Source organism: Etheostoma spectabile, chromosome 13 (assembly GCF_008692095.1).
Source record: "Etheostoma spectabile isolate EspeVRDwgs_2016 chromosome 13, UIUC_Espe_1.0, whole genome shotgun sequence".
In the NCBI taxonomy this organism is placed as follows: domain Eukaryota; kingdom Metazoa; phylum Chordata; class Actinopteri; order Perciformes; family Percidae; genus Etheostoma; species Etheostoma spectabile.
The window spans coordinates 21,051,272-21,070,969 of NC_045745.1; the positions used below are offsets into that span (position 1 = coordinate 21,051,272).

The 19,698-nt window shown below is 41.3% G+C and overlaps 2 protein-coding genes across 3 annotated transcripts; both read right to left on the reverse strand.

The window, feature by feature from the left end:
* septin4a (septin 4a) lies at positions 1-6,672 on the reverse strand (the record flags this gene model as incomplete). 2 transcript variants are annotated; one of them, XM_032534666.1, is given in 13 exon segments in its annotated part: positions 1-550; positions 633-735; positions 1,202-1,364; positions 1,969-2,065; positions 2,154-2,255; positions 2,348-2,465; positions 2,565-2,699; positions 2,925-3,048; positions 3,281-3,367; positions 3,473-3,569; positions 4,236-4,607; positions 5,841-5,863; positions 6,456-6,672. In XM_032534666.1, coding segments are annotated over 13 exon segments (1,539 nt in total). In that variant the 5' UTR covers positions 6,502-6,672.
* A 1,301-nt stretch (positions 6,673-7,973) lies between these two features.
* On the reverse strand, positions 7,974-17,204 carry LOC116701095 (LIM domain kinase 1). The gene is made up of 15 exons (XM_032534663.1): positions 16,863-17,204; positions 13,918-14,056; positions 13,227-13,336; positions 12,887-13,060; positions 12,626-12,731; positions 12,272-12,543; positions 12,010-12,193; positions 11,796-11,882; positions 11,381-11,512; positions 11,228-11,287; positions 11,078-11,143; positions 10,242-10,437; positions 9,620-9,675; positions 9,337-9,494; positions 7,974-8,919 (listed from the first exon to the last, which is right to left on the reverse strand). Exons 1-15 carry the CDS (start codon positions 16,904-16,906, stop codon positions 8,319-8,321), a joined length of 2,385 nt encoding a protein of 794 aa, XP_032390554.1. The 5' UTR covers positions 16,907-17,204; the 3' UTR covers positions 7,974-8,318.
* Positions 17,205-19,698: the final 2,494 nt, after the last annotated feature.

Here is a 19,698-nt window from a genome sequence, read left to right on the forward strand (position 1 = left end):
TGGTACATGCATCCCCCGGCTGCAAGTAATTTGACGTGGGAGTTTGCGTGGCTGCGTCTTTTATACTTGTACAGAGTTTGAGTGTAAAGTTCACTTGTTTCTTTCTTTTGCCGTTCCATTAGCTTTCTGACAGGAGTTGTATCAGCCAATCGGCCCGCTTGCCACTCCGGTCTGCATTGTTAAAATTTGGTAGTGATGTCCCCTATGCAAGCCAGGGCGACTTGAAATTATTCTCAACACTATTCTCTGCGTAGAGCCACAGAAACAGGTATGTGTATCCTCGGAGAACCATTATTCCAGCCTCGCTCTCACAAGTTGTCCTGGGGAACAGCAATCAGACAAGGGCCCCAATGCTGCTAATTTCCTTTTCATGGAAGTTCCATCTCTTATTGCTCGTCATTCATAATAAAGGGGGCATCTTCTGTCTTCCTGGGGGCTCCTTGCATTTACTCCTCTTCGGGGAATTATGGAGGGAGAATCAGAAACTACCTCTCTGGCTTTGCTGCATGTGCTCCTGAACCCTCTCCAGCACCTCCTGCATCCTCCTTAGCTACAGAGGAGAATACCTGAAGTGAGTGGTGATAACCTCTGTTACCGAGTGAAAGAAGAATGAGCCGGTAAGAGAAACATACCTCTTCGTCTTTCTCAAAGATGAGTCTTTCGGTCTCAGTGTCAGCGTCAGCCAGCGGCAGAGGAAAATCTTCCTCGCTGTGCTCTAGATGCTTCTCACGCAAACTAAAACCCATATTCACATCCACATACACACAAAAGAAGAACACAACCTGCGTGAGCATCTATCTCATCACAGAAAATATCAGTGTGCACATGTGCTGCATGTAATTATTGTTTTTTTTTATAAAGATTATTTTGGGGCTTTTATTGATAGGATAACTTGAAGACAGGAAAGGGGACAGACGGGGGGATTTGAACCCTTGCCCCTGGCAAGGACTCAGCCTACATGAGGCCCACACTCTACTGGGTAAGCTAGAGGTCGCCCTTTCTTGTTCTTTTTTATTTTTAAGAGCCTGTATTAAAAATGTCATGAAAACAAAGCCCTCTCCTCCTAGAAGCAGCAATGTTAAGAGGTAAGTGTGTGAGTGTATGTGACACTGTAAATAAAAATCAAGACTTGTGTTAAACTTATGGCAATGACAAATAAGCTACTACAGAGAGAATGTTAGTGACACATCCAATCAATGACCTGCGTTTCCTCTTCTGCACCACCATGCGTGTCATATTTTCTATGCACTGGGCTCTGTAATTCTCATAATGCGTCTCCCCCGTCACGTCCTTCAGATCCTGCATGTGCGTCCTCATCAGCATGTTCCTCAGCAGCAGGAAGTCAGAGTGAGCGGGGTTCTCCACTGACCATGCAACGACAACGTGTTACTGGATCAGACTGGCTGTTCTTTCTTATCAAATAGAACAAAAGTAATGAAAACAATTGATACAAAATCAAGGTGCCATCCAAAATACCACTCAAGTTAGAAATGTCCAAAGCCACTGTGAGAGCTAACGAAAAGAAAAGTGAATTGCAAATAAATCTGGAGAAATTTGCCATTTTCATCTCCGTTCCACCAGGTGGCTCTCTTACCAGGTTCCAAGGGTTTTTACTGAGCTGGGGAAGAAAGCCTTCTCTTACTTCGCTCCATGGTCTTGGAATAATTTGCAAAACTTGCTCCATCTAAATGATCTAGTCCCATTAAATAAGTTTAAGGCCATGTTAAAATGTCATGTAATTCAAAAATGTAACTGCCACATGTGACCTGTCCTTTCCTTTATGTATGATTTTGTTTATGCTGTATTTTTGTTTGTATTGTGATCTGGTGTGCCGTCTTGGCCAGGTCTCCCTCAAAAAAGAGATTTCAATCTCAAGGGACTTCCTGGTTAAATAAAGGTTAAATAAAATAAATAAAAAATAAATAAATTTAAATGTATAACTATTGAGTGTGTGTTTGTGTCTAATACCTTCTACTAAACCCCAGGGATAGACACGACCCCTGAACTTGTGGCCTTCACTCTCCACCTGAACATTACTCCCAATTACTGCAAACGGGACGCTGTCCTGCAGAGAGAAGCAAAAATAATAAACGGTCTTAACGTGGATGAGACGGCACATTGCAACCATGAGAAAGTAGAGTCAACTGACGAACCTTGAGTATCTGGTCCTGTTTTTTAAAGTCTTCGTCCTCATCTGAATCACACTCAGGAAATTGGTAGATGTTGATCCCATACTGCTTGATCTCCTCTCTGATCTAGAGTACATGGACACATGGAAAAACAGAAATAAAATTCTCCTCAATACCTGAATTCTCCCTGAAGAATGTGTGAGTTTACGATCTCATACCTTCATCTTCTTTCTGTAGACCTCTGCTTGTGTCAGGCTGTCAGCTTTGGCCACGACAGGAACTATGTTGACTTTCTCATGCAAGGCCTTCATACACGCCACATCCAGAGGTTGAAGACTGATGGGAGAAAAACTCACATGTGAGAGTGTGTAAATGCACACATGCAGGATCATGGCGGAAAAAAAGACCAAGTAAAACATGCTGTCAGTATGGTACCCATGGCCAAATGGAGAGATGAAGTAGAGGCAGCAGTGGACTCTGTTGTCCTGGATGTTCCTTCTGTTCAAACCGCTTTCATCTCTGAAGTACTGTTCAAACTGCTGGTCAATGTAGTCTTCTATTGGCTTCCAGCTGATGCAAACATACAATCTCTGTGAGTAAAACAACAACTCTGGCAGATAACTGGCAGTATAAAGTGATCTACTTTAAAATAAAAGCGTATTCTGTGTGCTTGTGGGGCCATGAGCTGAAGTCTGATTCACGGCCTTGCAGCCTGTCTATACTCTAACTTTCACCACGTCTAATAGAGCAGCAGTGCCACCAAAACACGCTGCAGGTGCATGCTCTTGACCTTACCTTTCTGTGTTGTCGACGGCGTCTCCGAACCCTGGTGTGTCTATGATGGTGAGCCTCAATTTGATTCCTTTCTCTTCAATGCTAAGTGTGTGTTTGACAATGTCGACTGTTTGATTGATCTGTTCTGCAGACACATACAAGTGCAAAGTTACTAAATGTACACAGGCAACAAGTTAACAGTGTGTACAAACATGCACAAGAACACACAAACCTCGGTTAGAAACTAAGAGCAGATTTGAACAAGAAAAATGAAAGCTGATAATGTCTTTTTTTCTACATAGACCATTCTACTGCATAATCTAGTTAAACCTACTTTCCCCACGTCATTTACATAAGTAAATAAGTAATAATCTCACCTTGCGCATTGGGAACCTTCCTGTCTTTGTAGAGGTCCGTGAGGAACAAAGTGTTGATTAGTGTGGATTTACCGAGGCCAGACACCCCTACGGAGAAAGAGACAACCCGACCCTGATGTTGTATATGGTTTTGTGATTTGTTGTGTTTTCACCAAAAAAATATCCTGCTAGCAGACATTTAAGACGACTTACCTGCTACCATTAGCGTAAATGTGAAACCTTTCTTCACTGTCTTTCTATGAACCTGGTTGGGCAATGTGGCAAAACCCACATACTCCTTGTCCTGATCCTGCAGAAAGAAAACACCAACATAACATGTACAGAATGTATCTGCATATTCTTTATAAGTGAGGGTTTTGGGTTTATTCATTGTGTTGTTGTAAGAGGGAGTACTGATGCAGTTATGTTACAGTCATGGTATCACATGGTAGTCAAGACTAGTCATAGTAACAGCCACCGCTGCTGTGGCCTGACCTGGACTCCTCACAATCTGACCCTCATTATGATCTGCATCTAATGCTTCACAAGTCTGTAAGGTGCACTGCAAAGCATTATGGGGCCTCGGACCCAGTAGCATCAGAAGGAGGATGTGCGGAGGATCAAGTAAACAATAGACTCTCTCATCTTTATACCTCAGCAGAGGTGCACTATGGGGGCAGAACAGATACGTCTAGCACCTGTTAACCACGTCGACATGCACCTCTGCTTTGACCACGAATGGTATTGTCTGACCTCCATATTAACTAACACTGTATTTTGCTTTTCTTTCTACATGAAACAGCTGCTAACTGTCAGCAGGGTCAGGGTTTAGATATTATGTACTAGGACGTGAAGAAAATATTTAGATGTTAGAACATACAGTATGAGTTCAGCAACTGTTAGGAAATGTACAAAAAACAGACATTTTGTATCAAGGGGCTTCTTCTGACCCAGGCTCTGGCATACAGAATCATACCTCTGGAGAGTAGGGGTCAAAGCGTCCCCAGGGGCTGTGTGGACGTGAAGCCGGGCTGAGTGGACAATCCATGGACACCTGAGAGACGAGCTGCCTCCTCAGCGGCAGGGGTGTAAACTCTGTGTTTTGTCCCACACAACTTGGTCTGTTTGGGACTGTCGGAGAGCCAGTAGGGTGGCAGGGGATGGGACAAGGCAGACAGGGAGTACCCGGGAGGCTGGGGAGTGCCCCATTGGTTGCTGTCCCGGTATCCTCTGCCTCACGGTGGACTGGTGCCTGGGGATGTTGGCCAGGCTGAGGCATGGGATGCAGATCCCTCATGGCATAAGGAAACTGAGTGACCTCTTGGTCCTCAATGGACAGACTGGAAAACTGTGACAGGCGAAAGCAGAGGTACACATCATGGATTTATATGGACAATCTAAAGACTGGAAAATATAACTCACTTTAAATCAAAACTTAAAAGACAGTGATCTTTCTTTCCTATTTACCGATATGCTTGGAAAAAAATAATGGTTTAATAAAAAGCTGGAGGAGAGAGAGACCGAAAAGTGCACAGAAATCTTAAATCTCCAGTTAATTAAACCAGTAATCACCAAAAATCAGACATAGTCTCTTCTTCCATGACCAGTTACAATCATTACAGTTAGGATTTTTATTATAAAAGTCAATGTTTTGGCAATTCCACTTTGAGTCCCTTTCCCTTCAGAAATATATTATTATGTAATCTGTGTGTATATGATAATTAATCAAATCCAGATTATTGACGTGTCACTATAATAATAATACCGTCAGCATAAAAACAAACACTAACTGACTAACTGGCTGCTGGTGGCCAAAGTTAGAGTCATGCTCTCAGAGTACATGACAGGATGAGTCTTCTGTGTCTTCTGTTGTAGTGGCTAGCCTTTCTTCACTGATTAGCCTTGACTTGTGAGCCCATTATGCCATTACAGAGGCCTTTGTCCATCTGTCCAGGCAGGGTGGATAGGCTGACAACAGACAATCTAGAGTTGGAGGTTGGTAAACACTAGTGTCCAACTGGATATACTAAATAGACTGAAGTAAGAGTTTAAAAAAAAACAGTTTTAATGAGCCTCTTTCACTGTGGATGTTATGGACACATAGTTATTAATCAGGGCCATCTGACTGACTGTTATGGACACATAGTTATTAATCAGGGCCATCTGATTGACAATAAAGTCCACACCTCACATGTAATTTTCCCACAGAGTGACTCTACTCGCTATCATGAGCAGTTAGGGCAGCCTAACCTCCACACCTGCATTACAGAAGACACATTTCACATTGTCCTGTAGACATGCGGAGAGAACAACATGGAACACAGTGCTGCTGGCCTGATCAGGATTCGTGTGGCGTCCCTCTGCCTGTCAGCTCTCATTACCCACAGAGCTTTGCAGCAGGCTTAACCCAGCTTCTTATGCTCGGACAGGCTGGGGGGTTGGAGATTTAACTCTTAAACACACACACACACACACACACACACACACACACACACACACACAATCGCACACGCACACGCACACACACAAGCTATAAACACTATTATTAAAAACTATTCTACAAACGTGTCCTACGTCCTACCTCTTTTTCTGGGAAAGTTGTCGCTTTTTGTCGCAGAGGATAGCATATATAAATGAGAAAAAAATGTATAGTTAGTAAAAAAGAAAAAAATACAATACAAATGCATAGACTTGTTGTATAAACTGGATAATGAGAACAGAAAAGAATGGCTATTGTTCTCAAATGCCTAAAAAAATAAGTAGCTTTACTATACCCCCCTGCTATCAAAAAACAAAACTTAAAACAAAATGCACAAACTTTAAATAGAACTGAACACTGAATGGTTTACAGCAACATTTTCTCCCATAGTTTATATCACCTACATGTGCATGGCTACACTAACAGAGGTCTAACAGCATCCTCCTAAAGCAAATTAAAAGAATCTACTACAGGAATGGACTAGGCTACTGTTTGTGGTTTGTGTCTTTTTTAGCATAAAAGAACTACAGCTGCAACTCGCAAACATGTGTGTACCATTAAAAATGAATGAACATTGGACCTTGAAAAAGGTGCCAAAGGCTCACATGAACAAGAATACAAGTGACAAACACAACTATAAATTCCTGCAAGAATATTCAAGAAATCGGTGATGGAACCTAGTTGTGTTCAAATGCACGTGTCCAGTGCTTGACGTACCTCTCTTAGTGCTGCGGAACCGGACCGGAGACGACATATGCTCCATAATGCTACCTGCTCCTCAAACTGTCTCCAACTCAGACGCAACAAAGGAATAAACTACAACGTGAATGATTCCGGAAGACTATGTGATGATCAGGCATATACATATATGTAGTCTGTGTGTCTGAGTGTGTGAGTGTGTGTGTGTGTATATATGTGTGTGTGTGTGTGTGTGTGTGTGTGCGTGCGCGTGTGTGCATGCGTGCGTGCGTGCCCGCGCGCGAGTCTGAGCATTGCCGCTCTGACGTGGTTTCCATGGGTTTTAAGTAGCCTACGCAAACTACAACGTGAGTGATGCCGGAAGACTATGTGATGATGAGGCACACTCATAGGGCATACTATGTGATGATGAGGCATATTGTGTGTGTGTGTGCTAAAGTAGGAGAGTGTTGTTTTTAAAAGTCTCGAACAATTATGTTGTTACTAATGTTTGAATGGCTACCTTTGTAAGTTTCTTTGTATAAATAAAGATTAAAAAAAAAAACTCGGAGAGTGCAGGTAGCCCGGTAAAATGACTTCAGGGCAGGACCAGGACAATAATAGCTTAGCAGCAGGTAGGTACCACTATTAACACTACTCTACTGCTATCACTGCATGTTTCAAGAAGAGCTTTTATGCTAACCGATGAAGTTAGTTTGTGCCTCTCATGTAACGTTAACATTTTAAAAAGCTAACCTTTGTGTGGCTTCTTAAGTCTCGGGGATAAGCAGGGAGTAATTGAGTGAAACAACGAGCCTTTGTGATTGTGATTAAAATTTAGTCACATACATGTATAATTTTCTTTATTAAGTTACAGTAACCCTTCTAAATGTTCACAGATCAGTATGTTAGATGTGGTCTGAAACATTTCAACAGAAAATACACAAGGCATTGTGATAAATAATTGACCCATGAAGTGTAGCTTAAAGTATTTAAAGTGCCATGTGTTTCACAGTTATGGACAACGTTAACACTGGAGCCCAACCAAAAACTATTGACCGGCCAATTTTAGCTTACCGCAGATATACTAATGTCACCATTCAATAGATGTTGACAGATGAGTAAAGAGAAATTGTAACACAGTAATACCAATTTACCTAGTCTCTCCACCAGAGTGCACTAACAATCTAAGGAATATAAGGAATCCCTATCAAAATGTTTGTTTCTGTTATCTGCTTATGTTAATAAATAAATACAAAATAACCACATAAATACTGGTTCAGAGAACAATACGAAGCAAATCTAACTTGCTAGGCAGTTGTCATCAAGTAACATATACGTCTTTACTGCTTTTCATGCATAATATCCCATATTAAAGGTGCTCTAAGCGATGTTGGGTGACGTTACTTCTTGTTGACGTTTGAAGTATTTTCAAACTGAACAAGACTAGCTCGCCCCTCCCTCCTCCTCATCCCCTACACTTTCCCTCCTTTCTGTGCTTCTGCGCACTAACCCCCCCCCCCCCCCCCCCCCCCCCCCCCCACACCCCACTCACAAATCCTTCTTGTTGGTTATTGGCTGCAGGTGGGCACAGTTTATTTTTGTTGGCGATTGTAGACCCTGGGCTGTCTACAGAGACCGCGGGGACAGGCAGCTCGTGGATAAGAAGTTGTTGTTTGCTGTGTGTGACAACAAATGTTGTAGCCTAAAACACGTGTGTCATCGCTTGGAGCACCTTTAATTTAATTTCAGATTCTTTATGCATTAGACTGCCACATACAGCTATAGAATTCTTTCTCTTCTCTCCCAGTTTTTAAAACGCACAATGGTCTTTTTAAAGTGTTTTATCCTTTGAAACTGTGCTTTGTAAATGTACCCTGTCTTGGCCATCAGATGAAGCAGTCAGAGAAAAGAGCTGTCCTCTGTAGATATGTCCCACAGTGCTCTGCATGTCCTTCTGGGCATGTTAGAAGGACCTAGCAGCGAGTTGTTGACCTGGAGCGGTTGTGAGGGCTCGTCCTGGGCTTTTGGTTGTCCTGAGAGGTTATTGCGTTCATTGGTTTTAGACCCATTCTCGCTTGAGTATGTGATTGTAGACCTGCAAAACGTCTGGCTCTTGTCTTGTGAGTGGTCCTTACGTTCTCTGCTTGAACAGGAGTGGCCATGCTCAGTCCTGTCATGTGTGTGTAGCTCTCTGTCCAAATGGCTGTCAGCTGTGCTGTACAGATTTGGGCTCTGAGTGAGTTCATTAGGCTTCATGTAGTTATTTGCATTTTCCAAATGTTGCTTGGGGTCGGGGCTCTGTCTTTGTGGCTGTGATGAATTGTGGGTTTGTTGATAGTGAGAATCAAGGGTCTTGTCTTGGTTGTGAGAGTGGTTTTGGTGTTTGTGATTCTGCCAGAAGACTCTGCTGAGCTGCTCTAACTCCGAGAGCAGAGGCAGACTGATGTCCAGGTGCATCAGCAGGTTCTCCAGCCACTCCCCCAGCTTTAAAAAGGAAGGACTGAAAGACAAAGAGTCGTGGTGATGAGAGGTTGGAGGACCTTACATGCTCTACAGCAGTAGTGCCTTCAATACATTTAATAGTCTATTCTGCACTGTATTAGTTTAGTTTGTTTGTGTTATGCATTGCTAGTAGAATACAATGTTTTTGTACTGTATGTGGGCTCATATCAGTGGCTCACATTTAGCTTGCAATTGTTTTTACAACATTATATTACCACAGCACTATCTCTCTAATGAAGTAGCTATTAGTTCCATTTTAAGTAGCAGTGACACTAGTGGCGGCCTGTGGTTGTTCTGTTGACTGGAACAGAACAAAAATTTTAAACATAGGTATTTGATTTGTTTTAACATCGAGCTCATACTTTGCTTTATATGAAATTAGGTCTGCAGTTGCAATAGATTTGTGCAGTCATACCGCTTATCAGCCTCCGTCTCACAGCAGAGGACACCCATCGGCAAGAAGGCCGAGGGGCACTGTGGAGGGTGGTACTGCTGCAGGAAACCGGATACATTTAGCCCAAAGTCATTTGACCGGGGAAGGTAGTCAGGGTCAGCATTTACTCTACCTATTATCTTAAGAGAAATGGATAGATACATATTTCAAAATTGATAAAAAATGTTTGATTTATAAAAAAGTGTGGATAATAGAGTTCTGTTTCTTTGACATTTACACAACATTTTAACACAGAAGTTCTTACCTCACAAATCATGATCCCAAAGGAAAATATGTCCACCCGTTCATCATAGCTTTTTCCTAAGAGGTGCAGAGAGGAAAGATTGGAAAATGTGAACCACATCTTTTAGGTCTCATACTGACCAACTGATCCTGTGTTCAGTGTATTCATATTAAACCTGCTATTATTACCTTGGACAAATATCAGGTCTCCCACACAGCTTCACCCTTTTTTTTGCATTTAAGGTGTCAAGTGCTAAGTTGAGATGAGTCAATACTGTTTAGACACCTCACGTAGAGTATGCATATCCGTGTCACCAGCATTGTTGAGAAAAGCATTATCAGCTAACTGTCATTAACTCACAAATTAAAAATAATAGCAGCATTTATTGAGCGAGTGTGAAGTATTAATTCAACATGAATCTTCACACCTCCGCTGTGAGGTCTCACAAGACTACCAAAGTCCTTTACTCATAATCATAAATGTTGTGCCAATGCCAGTTCTTTTTTTATCTCCACTACAGACCTCAGTTATGGACTACTAGAGATAAACACTCTGTCAAATTGGGTTTAGGTGCCTTGGGGGTCTTTGATTCAGAGATTGGCAATCCCCTTTTATAACTGAACCTGGAATCTTCTGCACTCACCGTGGATCATTTCAGGAGCCATCCAGTAGGGGTTTCCTACCACTGTGTAGCGCTTCCTCCGGTCAGGCCTGCGAAGCTCTGGCAGTGTCCCCTTCGCAGGCCTTTCCAGAGAGGATAGAGAGGATGTTCTGCTCTGTTGTCTGTCCTCCGTCACCAGCCTGGCTAGTCCAAAATCTGCCACCACCACAGACTGGTTCTAATCAAAGAGAGAGAGAAAGAGAGAGAGAGAGAGAGGATGAGAATCTTCATATTAGTTATGTTGGTCTGTTTTTGTTTAAAAGAGTAGCAGAAGTGTGTAGCAGTTGTGTTTTTTAAAATACAGATAACCTTTCCCATAAACCTTAGCTGTTCTACCAGCTACTTTGGCAGCCTTCAAGTCAATCGTGTATATTACAAGGAAAAGTTAACATTAAGTTAAAACTATACAGTTAGAAGTGATTGATATTTTTTAGTTTTATAATTAAAAAAAAACACTGAAATAAAGAGGCTGGCTATAGCTGGAAAAGCGTCTTGTTTATGAAGAGTTACACAACATTTTTTAAATTAAAAAATAATACAAAAAACAATATTACCAATTTACTTTGTTACATGTAGGTTTAATCAACTTAGAACATCAATTTAGAAACATTAACATTAAAAAAAACTACAAATCTATTTTTTTTAACTATATTTTCTTTTTTTTTCTTTATTTATAAATCGTTTTTTTCTTGTTAGACCATGTTTTTTGTTGCTAGATAACTACCCGTTTTGTACACTGGTCGTAGTTAAACAGATCAGATAAAGATCTAAAGCTAGTCCTAGTGTGATGTCTGTGTGTGATGGAACCTCTTGTTTACCTCTCTGACCAGGCAGTTGTGTGAGTTTAGATCGCGGTGGATGACATTCATGGAGTGTAGATAGGCCTTAAAAGGAGAATTTTATATAAATAAGGGAAAGTTGGTGCTAGATTATAGAAGGATTTTACATATTAACCTTGAAAGACTCACCATTCCAGCTGCAATGTCTTTGGCATAACTCACTCTTAATCTCCAAGGAAAGTCATTGTCCTAAAACAACAACAACAACAACAACAACATTATGACCAACAATAAATGTCACACTGACAGTTCTCAGAGACAAACAGAAAAAAATGAACTTACCATTTTCATGATGGTTTCTCTGAGAGTTCCTCCCTGGATGTATTCAGAGACAAAATTTATCCGTTTGTCTTTATAAAACAGTCCAATGAACTTTAGAACATTGGGATGGTCCAGACAGCGCATCACCTTCACCTGTACAAATTGAAAAAAAATTTAGTTAAACAATGTAATTATAGCAAGATGAAATAAGGTATGAAAGTGACCTTGAAACTCTCTTGATGTAAAATGGGTTCAAAACTGTGCTAGGGAACTCTTCTAGTTAAAAATACAGCTTTCTTACCAACTTAAAACCTAAAGGGGACTTAGTGGAGTCTATCTTCCTTAACTTGTTAATTTGTTATCCCTTTAGAAGTCACCTAAATAAAACAACCACCAGCTGGGTTGGTAAATTTGAGTGTACTGTGTGAGAACTTACTTCCTTTAAGAAAGTTTTCTGTGTCTCTTCGTCAAAACGTATCAACTCTTTCATCACCATCACCTCCCCTGTCTCCTGATGCGTTACCTTGACCGCAAGAAGTCAAAAATCAATCTTACAAAGAACTGACAACTAGGTGTACAATCGTTAAAAATGTTTTGAAAAAGTCACCCATATAAGGGAGCAATTAATGGAAAAAAGATGACTGCGGTACTTTGACAGCCTGTCCATAGAAGCCTTTGCCAAGCACTTCTCCATGGATAAGGTCTGAAGGTCTGAAGATGCGATGGGTCCGAACTCCTGGGTCCACACGAAGAGACTCTGAGCGAACCATGTCTCTCCTTAAAAGCGACAGTGCTCCAGAAGACAGAGGACACTTGTCTATACTACAGCTGCGCCTGAGAAAGAAAAGAAAGACTCGAACAACGAGAAAGAGGGGAGTAATGAATCAAAGTAAGCCAAGAGTCAGCACTTACAGGATGTGTCTTGATCGCATTCCCGTGGTTCCTTGGTGCTGAGGGGGTGAGAGGCTTAACCTGAGGGGTTCATCTGTCTCCTCCCCTGGACTTGGCTCTTCCTCCAGACTTGGGAGTTTGTGGGTTGAAGAAAGTTTGTCGTGGACACAAGGGTCAGAATAGCTGATGTCATCCTGGGGATTATTTGAGCGAAGGAGGTCATCAGGAGATTGCGGGTTGTGTTCGATTGTCAGCTGCAATGGTCTGTTTGTGTCCTGGATCACAGAGTTTATCTAGGAAAGGAGATGGTGTTGACCATGTGTGGCATATTTGTTTTTTGTCTTGCTTGTTATTAGTGGGTGGGATGAGGCCTACCTCTTCTGGGGAAATGTTGTGGACAGGGATGCCGTTGACCTCCAGTACTCGGTCTCCAGTGTGGATAGAGGACAGCAGGTCAGGGCTAAGGGCAGCAGAGTCTAACCTGGGGGAGAAAGACAATGAGTGAACAGGTGCAGGAAAGGGTGGGTTAAGAAAAAATGAGCCAAGGTTATTGGTTTACTTTTGGGGTTAAGTTGGAGTTTAGCTCTAACTAAATTGCAAAATTCATTCTTTGTCATGTCTTAGATTCAGACTCACCTTGTCACGGTGACAAGTGGGCTTTTTTCTTGGCTGAGGTCAATGGCTACAGTCAGGCCTCGTTGGCCACCTGCATGGGGAGGGAGAGACACCAGCGCGACCATGTGGGGACTCTCGGTGAGTGGAGAAGCTGACCTCACAGCTGATATTTCCACCTGACAGAAACAGTGACCACTGCAAAATAGACAAGATAGAATAAAGATTATTACTCAGAATATCATAAATCTTTACATCTATGAACAAAAAAACAGTTTCACCTTACAAATTTGTTAGCTTTCCACATGCAGCAAATCAAGCAAATAACGTAGCTTAATTTCTTTCCTTTCGGCCTCAAACTTACCAGTATAGTTTTGTGCGTTCGATTAGCGTGTAGGTGTCTCCATCTCCAATGAACATTTCACAGCTCACACAAGTGAAGCATTCAGGGTGGTACTTCTGCTCTCCAGCAACCTGTCAATACAGGGAGGAAGTGTGCTAAAAGAAATACCAGGCAAGGGAAATTTTTACCGGATAGTTTTTACAAGATGATGTTTGGTGCCAAATGCTGCTCTTTCTGTTCTGAGGTCTTTCTGTGCATTCCTGCATCAAGGCAATGTAGAGTCAGGATGTTGTCAAAGGATATCCTCTGGTTTGAATGTAGAAGAGAAAAAGCATTTACTTTCATACAGGAAGAATTTGAATGTATGAATCGTTGGTGTAGCATGCTGAGATTCTGTATTTAGTGTTGGGATATTTGACCCTGCAGAGTTTATTGCAATACCTGGGCCTGTGAAACGTACGTAAGGTAAATATTTGATATTTACACCGTGTGTGTGTGTATGTGTGTGTGTGTGTGTGTGTGCGTGCGCATGTGTGCGTGCGTGCGTGTGCATGACGAGGGACAATTGCTTCAAATGCTTATGTTCAAATGTATATTACGATTTTTTTTATGATTGCTGGGGGGGTTTTACGTCAATCTGTTGACTGTTTGGAGCACATTAGGTATAAGCCAAGGTTATACAGTTTCTTATTTTCAGGGATTATCATGTTACCATAACCAGTCCTGTTGCGATGGTCTCTTTACATCCGTGGCAGTGTTCTCCAAAACGTGCCCAGTAGTGCTTCTTACAGTAGAGCTGTCCCTCTCTTTCATAGTACCAGTGAGACAGGATGCAGCCACATTCACAACACCTAGAGAAAAGTGGGAATCAGAGAGAGAGAGAGAGAGAAAGAGAGGCGTGGCAAAACCAAAGAAAATGGAGATTTAGAGATGTAAGATGATAGATACTTCAGAGCTGTGTTCCAGCAAAGTAACGTGAGCCTCATCGGTGATGGAACACATGAGACTCAAGAGGAAAGTCGACCTGTGAGATCGTCGCACGCTAGGATCAGGTACAACACTTCCAGGTCAGTCGGACCATAAGTTGTTGTCTTCAGTGTAGCTTGTTTTGTTTAACACGCAGTGGTTTTCTATGTCTATTCTATATGTTGAACCACATGATTTTATTAGTCACAAAGTTGAGGTTGAGACATAAAGCTACTGATGTTTCTCCAGCAAACGCCTGGAAGAAAATACAGTCATCTTCAATTCAGGCCAAGGATGTTGTTGAAATGATGCATTATAGATGTTAAATTGCTGATGTCACCGTGACAGAGAGCAAATTCAGCCGGATACCAAACTAATATAGCTTCTTACAAAAGGGCTACTCATGTAGGGTCACTGATTGGTCACATGTGTTTCCCATTTAAAGATTGCAAAACAGAGCTACACAAAGTGAAAACATTTTAATAGTTTAGTTCCTTAAATGCAGCGCAGCGTGCACTTTCAGTCTCTTAAATTGTGCAAACAGAAACTTTTCAGTGCCATCCTGGCTTTAACTAATTGACGGATAATACCTTTGTACAACAAAAAGCTGCTTCCTTATCTCTTTAACACTACAGTCAAAGTGGGAGGTGACTTCCTGGACAGAGTGCAGCTCCATGTTTCCTCTCTCCTCAACTGTAAATGCCATGCTGTTCTTAATATGGAGAAGGAACAGCTTGCCTTATTGAGAATAAAGTTGTGGGGAATTTCCTTTAAAGTAAGATATACTCAGTGACCGGATTTCGCTGTGATCAGTTATATTACTTTATTTTATTAAAAGCTTTTCGTGATTTTTATTATTGTAACACAACTTAAAGTGGCAATAAGCATGATCCTACTTCTACTACTAACTTTAGTAGTATCTAATCAGTAATGGCTGTGGTTTTGTATTGTTTTGGTTAGAGGCCACTTCAGTGTCACAAGTGTGACAACTACACCCTACCCACCCTTCCAATGAAACCGTTGTTGCTTTAGTTGGTAAAACACATTCTCCTGGTAGAACATGTAAATACTTTAATGAACTGGGAATAGGATAACTTTTTATCTTGTTTGTTAATAGAGAGTGTCAGCATGGTCATCTATGATTATAACCGGCTACATGCCATAGCTGTGATATTAAACTTACAGTTCACGTTAGATCATGTTCATTAGTACTTTGGTAAAGTAAGCACGGTGGCTAAGTGGTTAGCACTTCTGCCTCACAGCAAGAAGGGTCTTGGTTTGAATCCATCTTTCTGTGTGGAGTTTGTATGTTCTCCCCGTGTTTGCGTGGGTTTCCTCCGGGTGCTCCGGTTTCTTCCCACCATAAAAGACATGCATCCTAGGTAGGGCTACAGTTGAAAAGTAGCCAATTGGCTAACACTGGCACATTTACAGAAATGTTCATTAATGTGCATTGTCCTAATCAATTATAATAAGATAAAATAAATACCAGTTACTCACAGGAGTATTTTGTCCTATGTTGGCTGGGGATACAGTGCACTGGGAAGTACTGTTAGAGATCTATTGGACCTGCCTCTAATTTATTTAGAGGAAATAATTAAGTAATAAAACCATCAGACAGCTGCGGGTTCATTTTTTGACCGTCTGCCTTTTGATATTGTGCTGCTGGCAACGGACGTGGACCCTCCCAGCATCACATCTGCGATTCCAGCTAAACATCTGGTTGTGAGAAAACACTGGACAAACAAAGGACAATTATCTTATTTTCTACTGCAGCTCACACATTTCTCTCCTTCACCTGAAAGTATTCCCCTCATCTGGCTTGTGCTGTATTTTACTCTTATCTTTAGCCACTCATAAAGTCTCCTCTCTATTCTGAGATCTGTTCCTGTGTCACTAAAAGTGGACACACCAGCAGCACCTGGCGTACATAAAACAAACATATTACAGTGTCAGGACATGAGCTTAGGTCAAATCATGGCAGAGCTGTGTCTTGCTCGTGCCCAGGACAAGATGATCTCCAAAGCTGCAGATTATTTAAATGTTAGAGGGCCCCTTTTCTTGTCCCAGGGCCTGGGACAACTGACCCAGTGTTCCCCCCATGTTGTTTGCTCTGGATCAAATCTAAAGACTCTGATGACGTATTCTCCAGCCATGGTTTCCTTCCTGTTCTGCCTGTGTCACACTGCTGGATTTCCTTTAAAAAACAGTACTCCTTAAAATGAAACATTTGTTTTTGATCTAATTGAGTTTGGTGGTACAGGGGTATTGTCTCAAAGGTGTTATGTATGCAGTATGATGCATCTTCTAATATAGACCTGAGGAAGAGTAGTTGTTGATGGGGTAGAACAAACAGATCCCCAAACAAACAAAAACATTTTAGTTATGGATTGTACTGTAAGGCTGCTTGGATAACTGGCAAGGCACTAATTTTTTTCCCTGTTATTGCTATGGTATTATAAACTACTCATACACATTCTTAGAGTTAATGTTAAGGAAGACAGAATATCAAAAGCACAGGTTACTTATGTGTCTGTCACAGCAGAGGTGTTTGAGGAAGCATCGTAGAAGTTGAGCTACAATTTGCTTGGGTTCTCTTTCTCTCACTTTCCCTCACTCTTTCATACTCTTTCTCTTCTTTCTCCCCCTTGCACAATACACATTGTACAAAGTAATGACAGCTGCTCTTACCGTCCTTTCATTCCTCTCCGAAACCTCTGGTCCCGTCGTGACATTCTGCCCTGTCAGTTCACCGATAGACACTCAGAAACAATCCACCCAGTTAAGAAAGGAGCTTTTTAGTTAGTAGTAGCATCTGTTCATGAGTGGGTCCTCCGCATATTCAGCTGTGACCGGCAGAAGGCGTTGTCTGTTTTTTTGTTTTTACTCTTTCTGTTTCACCTCTTTGTTCTCTCTCTCTCTCTCTCTCTCTCTCTCTCTCTCTCTCTCTTCATGCGCTCAGACGCTTCCTTTGCATATGAGTTCCCTCTCTAATATGTGCAGAGTAGCTGTGTGAGAAAAAACTCTTTCCTGCTGACAGCAGCTGGCCAGTCTCCCGGCTGCCGAGTTCTGCTCCACCGTGCCTCTCCTGTTACCTCCAGTATGGAGACCTCTGCAAGATACAGTTACGCTTCTCTGCAGAGTCCACAGAGTTTGGAGCTCCATTGGTGTTTATATGAGTGAAGATAAGTGGGGTGTGAGTGGTGTGAGAAGGTCAGTGGGTATGGGTGTTTTAAAATGAGCTCTGTTCCCATCAGCGCAGACATAATCTCTTTATGAATGCTCCAATTACTGCCCTGCCCGAATCCTACAGTATAGCACTCTACTCGTCACACACAACAAACAAAGAGGGGGAATTCAGTTAAATTAGAGAAGTAGTAGATGAAAAAACATTGCTAGGATTCAGTATAAAGTTTATATACCCTCAGATGAGTGCAGCGCTGCTGAGTACAGTAGTATATTTTCTATAATTAGTCCAGCAACGTTTATATCTTAAGACTGTAATTCATACTATTGAAGTGCAATGTTCGCAGACACTCTTTATCATTCAACAGGGCATGTTTTTCAAACTTAAAAGACAGAAACAGGTGTGTGTGTGTGTGTGTGTATTTGTATTTTGTATATATAGTTGTCAACTATACAGTGTAATAAGTTGTAGTGTGTCTTGATATGAGTCACCATGAAGACAACACTTGACTACTGCTCTAACTTTTATTGTCTGCCCAGGCCATAGTTCATTGTTTCGCTTTCTCTTTTTAGCCTTAATTGTGGTTTCCACACTACCACAGCACATAAACATATTAAAACCTACAACTGCCTCTTAATGTGCAGCTTCCTACTTTTACCTTGTTCCAAAAACCCTTCTGTTTCATAATCTTAAAAAAAAACGTGTTCATTGGTCTTTTAATTGTTTTGTACATAACATTTTAAAACAGGCGTAGAAAGGTACACAACATCGAGATCAATGCGAGATCAACATCTTGATCTCGCAACTTTGTCTAATTATTCTAGCTGCTTTAAAATAACAACCTGAAACAACTGTCGTTGGTAGTTTCTTTATTTCAGAGAGCATTGTCTGAACGTGTACAAAAGTGCAACATTTTCTTCATAGGCCGCATAAGAAACGCAGATTAAAAACACATTTTGAGCTACATGATAGAGACACAAGCTCAAATGCAATATGAGATTCAATTACACTTTTTATCCAAATGACATCACAGACTACATTGTGATTTAGCACAATGTAGAAAACAAAGCACTTATATAAACCATAGAAGGACACACATTGAAACGCAACGCAACACGCAAAATAACTCAAATATTTAATAGTGAATTCATAAAGCATTCAGCTTTTTCTGCTTTTTTGTCAGCATAATTTAAAAAGACTAGCAAACGTGAACAATTTCCCAACAGTGTTAAAAGAGGTACTCCAAAAAATTAAAACACAGTAATCAATCCTCAGATGCCATTTAAATTCATTATCACATTCTCATCATATTACCTCACATTTAGTTTAATTGCTTACCACAACAGCAAATGTAAAAGTCACATCTAAGCCACATGATAACATAACAAATATATCCTTCTAATAATGTAAAAATATGCACGTTAACCAAAAGTTTACACTAATACCAATCAGTGTTATGTATCTGTAAAACATTGCCTTTAATGTTGTGCATGGAGTGAAAGAATCTCACGAGTGTTAAACAGCTGAGTACCTTCAGCCTCCACATGTTTTGATACTACTGAGGCCTGAGCACAGTTAAAATGAACACGGACTGCTTTTCAGGGATCAGATAATAACCAGTCAACACTACACAACACTACAAAAAAATCCACGTAGTCCCTTTTGTTCACAGTTCCCCCCAAAATAGCCGCCGCTTCTTTGTCTGTACAGATTATCCAATTTTTGCACTTTGATGTAAAAGCTAAAAACAGTGAAAATACACACATTACACAAACAAAACCAACACAATCCAGTCCAACTGGATAAAAGTATGGCCTTGGCCTTGAATTGAGTGAAAAATACAACAACATTGTGTCAGCATGCAGACAGGTCTAAAGGAGCTGCCCTGAGGGTGTCCTTGGTATCAGTCTTCATCCAGAGGATTCATGGTGACACTTGCAAAGGAACACAAATGATGTTCAATAACAATAAACAAAAACTGTGTTATAGTACAGCTTGGCCTCAGAATTTCAGAAGACATGTTGATCCTTTATTTCAGTGGTTCTCAGCCTGGTTGTTGGGATCCTAAAGGCCCTGACACACTAACCTGGTAATTGGCCGTCGGACAGTCTGGCGAGGTCAGTGACTTGAGTCTGTTTGGTGTGTTCCATGCCGTCGTCCGTCGAAGGGGGCGGCGGCCTTCATTTTGGCCGACCTGACATGCTCGGACTCAAATGACCAATCTGATCGGTGGAGTGCTAACCCGGAAATGATGAGCAGGATGAGCATGACTTGAGTCTCTCGAAATCTGACAAACAAATCTTTTAAACTTTGTCGATCTGAAATGAAGACAGATTCAGC

What these genes read in the sequence shown, in the direction of transcription:
- LOC116701095 (XM_032534663.1), bottom strand. Translation starts at nt 16,906, where the DNA reads ATGTCACGACGGGACCAGAGGTTTCGGAGAGGAATGAAAGGACG. An exon ending in CCACTTGTCACCGTGACAAG is followed by an intron (nt 12,732 to 12,886) that starts GTGAGTCTGAAT and finishes TTTCTCCCCCAG; the next exon opens with GTTAGACTCTGCTGCCCTTA. An exon ending in AGAAAACTTTCTTAAAGGAA is followed by an intron (nt 11,513 to 11,795) that starts GTAAGTTCTCAC and finishes CAATTTGTACAG; the next exon opens with GTGAAGGTGATGCGCTGTCT.